The 5,237-nt window shown below is 47.5% G+C and overlaps 1 protein-coding gene across 1 annotated transcript; it reads right to left on the bottom strand.

Moving 5' to 3' along the window:
• Positions 1–3,611: 3,611 nt before the first annotated feature.
• On the bottom strand, positions 3,612–5,064 carry PHALS_05189 (atp-binding cassette superfamily; the record flags this gene model as incomplete). The annotated part of the gene is made up of 2 exons (XM_024718874.1): positions 3,612–4,892; positions 4,975–5,064. The coding sequence occupies 2 exons, from the start codon at positions 5,062–5,064 to the stop codon at positions 3,612–3,614; spliced, it is 1,371 nt and encodes a 456-aa protein (XP_024584230.1).
• Positions 5,065–5,237: the final 173 nt, after the last annotated feature.

The following is a 5,237-nucleotide window of genomic DNA, read 5'->3' as shown; positions in this document are numbered from 1 at the left end:
GTAGTGTGTTCGTCTACCGGCTACACGTGAACGGGCTTGTTCATCCTCGTGTCCCGCTGACGCCACCATCCCGTGGCTCCGGGCTTGGTGGGGGGAGGAATAGCCAAGCGGCTAGCTGATTTTAGTCTCCTTCCTCACTGTTCGTAAAGTAGTCGATGACATTCTGCCTACCAGACTGAGTGTCTTACGACATGTTCGCAATGCGATGGCTGATAGCCAAGACGTGCAGAAAGAGCATGCAAATAGAAGAAGCAGAAGAAATGTTGAAAGCTGTGAGTTCGAAGACCTAGTTGAATTTAATACGAAAATACTTCCTACACATGCGATTTCTGCTGTCTTGAAGACGAAGCTCTGTCCACGGTTTATCTGGCCTTTTAAGGTCGTGGCCAAGCTGGGCCCTGTGTATACGCTAAACCATCCGAGAAGGATGCGCACCCACCCGGTGGTTAAATGGGCTTGCTTAAGCATTACCGTGATCCGGTGCAAGTGAGCGCGGAAGCGTTGGCGTCGGGGCGGCACCCACAGGCACTCGACCGCCCAGAAGCTGGACCAGCAATTGATTTTGAGCACGGAATGAAGCAGTTTTCATCTTTAACAAAGCCAGGCGGTCCACCGTCGCACGAAGTGATGCGTTCGTCTGCTCGACAGCTAGAAGTCGCTCCGACAAATTGCGATAGCCTTCAACGTGAGGCGGCCGGTGCACAACGTGCTCCAAGTTCTCTAAGTCTTCTGCACAGCGGTCTGCGACCAAGTGTGATTTTTAGCGGAGTCTTGATCGCGACGGACCTTGTCCTCAAGATCTCGAAGAGCATCGCGAGTCGATCAACCAAGTCGTCATCGTCCGCAGCCGACTCTTCTCGACGAGAAACGGTGGCGTTTACTATCACGTGGAACGTCTTGTGGATGGACGTCGCCGCCAGATCAAACTCATTATCTTGTGAAGTGGCGGGGATACCCACACTCCGAGAACTTTTGGGAGTTTGAGGTGCCACTTAGGCAAGACTGCCCAGAAGTCATGGATGCTTATGATCAGAGGGATGATGACGTTCCGCGTCGTCATACGCCCGCGCTTCTCGGCAATAGCCAGCCTGTAAGCTGAATTCAAGCTATGACTTCGAGCTGCTGTGATCGCAGACTCATCCGTGTGAGAGACGCAGAGTTCGCGGGAGCGTGATGGATGAATCCATACGTCGCAAGGCGACAAAACGAAGGAAGTCGGCAATGCGCCTTGTGTCTGGCATACTCAAACCGAAGATGGCGTTTCACGCGTACATCCACCTCCAGGTGGCTCCGCTGTAAGTTGGACATCGCGGAAAGTTTCCGGTGCCGCTGCGCCCATCGCTCAAAGAGCTCTTCGTCATCTGCAACATTTTGTCAAGGTCGATGTAACGGGGTTACATATACCCTGGTAACAGGGGTGTGTCACATCAGATGGGCATGGTGTGACCACGCCAAACAAGATTACGGTACGTAGATGGATAGGCAGTAGTTATACATGTATTTAGATTTTACTATACATATTTAGGAAAATCTACGCATTTAAAATTAGGCGGCTTTGCCGCAGATAAAAATAAAAGAGGCAGTTTTTGAATTTAAACGGAAGAGTTGATTAGCCTTGGGTTAAGGTTGTAATTACTATTAAATTTAGCGGATTGCGATTTGCTAACTCGTACTGGTTCTAAGTATTGAGCGAAGGTCGGTGACCTAAGTTACGCTTCCTCTGCGCAAAGCTACGGCAGCCCCGCTGCAGTCGAGCACCACATAGGGTCGAGCACCACAGAATAGACTGCATCGCGGGCACATAAGCACCTCCTCTCGCAAATGCGAGTATTGGGATTTCTTGAGGTACCAAGAAGTGAGCTCGGAGATTTATTCGTTGGTCAAGCTCAGCTTGTGTAGTGTCCGGGGGCTTGACAACGTACACGCCTACCATTCGCTTCAGTAGCGGGATCCGCCGAGCGGAAGCCGGATTCCACACGAGAGTCTAGGACCGACCGTGGATCCGAGCGCTTGAGAGACGCCCTGTGGGCAGCCTCCAGCTGCTGCCTCTGTACCTCGTCGAGTTGATTGGTAATGCTACCACTCCCCCCGGAAGTCGAGAGGTCGGGAAACGGGCACGGTGTCCGCAAGGTTCTAGCAGGGCTCACGTCGCGCCGCTGGGGCACCTTGCCCTCCTCTTCTTCCCATTTTGGAAAAGGAGTATCCGACTCGTAGTCGACTTCCTCCACGAGATTATCCGTCGCCCGTGGCGGGCGCATTGCTCGGTTGCCGAGGGCTCGAGATGCGCTTCCCTTGAAGCCACAGACGTGCTGTCCGAAGTTGAACCCCGTGCAGGAGAGGAGGGAGCGCAAGACGCTCGCTTGTCATATCTAAAGAGCTACGACGATAAGGAAACAGGGAGGCTGGGTTTCTTTCGTGTCCTAAACACAGGATTCGATTGCGTGCAGACGTCCCTGGAGATGTAGAGGTGTAGTGGTTTATCTTAATAGCAAACGATATGTCTGCTTAGATACGGGAGCCTCGTACGATGCGACAGCTAGATGTGCTCACAATTCTGATGGGGCGAGTGTAACGGGATTACACGTACCTTGGCATGAAGGGGTGGATCTCACAAGATGGTGTGGCTATATATTTACACGAAGTCACTACGTGGCTGGACTGCCAGTAGTTATGCAGTTTGATTAGGGTTTCCTATTTAATTGGGAAAACGTATAAGGCGGCTTTGCCGCAAATAAATCCAGGAATTACACTTCACATTTTCAACGGAAGAGCTTGGTTGCCTTGGTTACGGTTGTGGTTACTCCTGATTGCGATCCGCTACATTCCGTACTGGTTCTGAGTATAGAAGGAAGGTCACCGACCATAGCTTAGCTTCCTCTAAGCAATATAGCTACGGCAGCCGCACTGCAGGCACGATATCTATGAGGCGCTATGATGGCTAACATCCCGGATAATGAATGTGTGGAGAATTTTGAAAAACAAGATTACGAAGTCGAAAAATTTATACGAGTTCATTAATTTATATCAAGTGGACGACGGCTTATGCAAAATTGTAAAGTAATGCAAACTGAAATAGCGAGTTATACAGAGATGCGGAAGGTTTGCAAGCATACACTATGATTTCAGCATGTGCTTAGACTCATCGCAGAAAACAAATGACAGTAGTAGCAGTAGAACGAGCTAAAATAGCGAATGACACATTTGGGACCAACTATTCACTTACCACCCTTGGTGTTGAATAATGTGTATATCAATCAGCACGATAGTTTAATGGTCTTATTTGGTATTTGGAAGCATCCTAAGTTGTTAAGTTATATTATCGAACCAAAACAAATCTGGATTATTTTTCTCAGCTCAGATCTATAATAGCTAGCTACGCATGCTGTGGCGTTGGATTTGAACGCGTGCTGCGAATGGTAGTAAAAAAATTATAGTACAGACATTGGAAGCAACCAATATATTATTGTGGAAGCGTAAATTAGCTCCAGAAGATGAACAGGTTATCTACGACTACACTTTTAAGCTTTGTTGATTCTTCATCGCCTTTATAGATATGATAACAAATCGTCTGATAATTATAAAATCGCGAAGCACTCACCATATTCAAGCTTTTAGTGATGTAGACCTTTCCGTGCAACTTTGAAGTTCTCGACGTCAAGATCGGCCAAGGTACTGTGAAGTGGCACTTGTAGGGAAAGAAACAAGAAGGCAAGCAGTTGCAAGCTCACGGCAATCAGTGCAAGAGCTGCAACATCATAGTATCGATTGGCGTAGTCCATTCCGAGTGTTTTAAGATACACCTCTCCATAAACAGGGATGGCCGGATATCCAGGAGCATCAAACTTCAAGATTAAACCCTTTAACTCGTTAGTCATGAGGATCTCAAAAGCATAGCTGAAAATAGACAGGTGCTTCAGCCATCCCACAGACGTAGGTATAGTTTGCGAGTTGAGCAGAAATCCACCAAAAAGCAACATCACGAGGAAGACGACTGTCGCACTAAGATTGGCAGTACCAACACGACTTGAAATAACGCCTACGAGAAGACAAATAGCACCAGCTGCAACATTGAACAGCACCAACGTGAGTGAAAACAACAGGAAGCGTTCTGTTGTGGCTTGAAGGCCCATGATACAGTAAAAAATGCAAGCAAACAACGATGCAGGAAAGATCCGCAGCAGTAACGTGTCCAATATAGCCTTTCCAAGAAAAAAACTACCTGCGCCATAGTACATAGCACCGATTTCCCGAAGAAAGATTGGGCGCTCACTGATAAACAAATCCATAGAGCTCATACTCGAAAACCCGAAAAACGTAAGGATGAAGTAAAATGCACCCATGCGGTTTTGAAATCCTGCGAGGTCATTGGTCACGTGATTGAAGATCAGTCCGCCAAAACAAGCTAGTGACAAACTTAGGGCAATGTGCAGCAAAAATAATGATCGATCTCGAACGATGTTTCGCAACGTGCGTGCAAACACCACGCGTATCTCAACCAGTATCGATCGATGTGACTTCACAATATCACCATCGATCTCGTCCATTGTGATATGGGTATGGGGACGTAAAGTTTGCGTGCTTTGTGCCGCTTCAATTCTCATCGCATTAAGTTCCTTTAGCTTATCTTCTCCAATCTGCCAGCCAAATGCATTTCCTGATTGCGACACGCTAAGTACTGAATTCTCTGTCATTAATGGTGATGACTCTGCCTTCGTTGATGGGCTGTAGAGTGTCGATGGCAAGGTCTGACTTTGCGAAAGTGTGTAAGCTTCTGAGCGCGCTGAAGTTAAATTGATCGAATCCAGAAGGTCTTGTTTCATGCGCGTCCGTATCATTTTATGATTTTTTTTGTCGGACGCGATGTCAAGAATATAGTCAGCAATGTTCTCATTCTGACGTACAACGCATACACCCAGCTATTAGCGACCGAGCCAAGGAAATGTACATTGACAGAAAAAAATCTTCATTACTTACCTCAGAGCACCTGAAGCCTAGATCTTGAAAAAAGTTCTTTGATTCAGCTGGTGCGCCACTGTAAAGTACTTTACCCTTTCCAAGCAGCATAATCTTATCAAAAAGAAAAAATGAGCGTGCGCTCGGCTGATGAATACTGAGAATTACAATGCGCCCGTGACCTGCCAGCTGTTTGACGAGTTGCACAACATAGTGAGCAGAAGAACTGTCGAGGCCGGACGTGGGTTCATCCAGAATAAGTATCTGAGGTGATATTACAAGCT

The sequence above is a fragment of the Plasmopara halstedii genome, assembly GCF_900000015.1.
Source record: "Plasmopara halstedii genome assembly, contig: Scaffold_2881, whole genome shotgun sequence".
NCBI lineage: Eukaryota > Oomycota > Peronosporomycetes > Peronosporales > Peronosporaceae > Plasmopara > Plasmopara halstedii.
The sequence above is the reverse complement of the archived record's forward strand: the minus strand, read 5'-3'. Positions and strand labels throughout refer to the sequence as shown.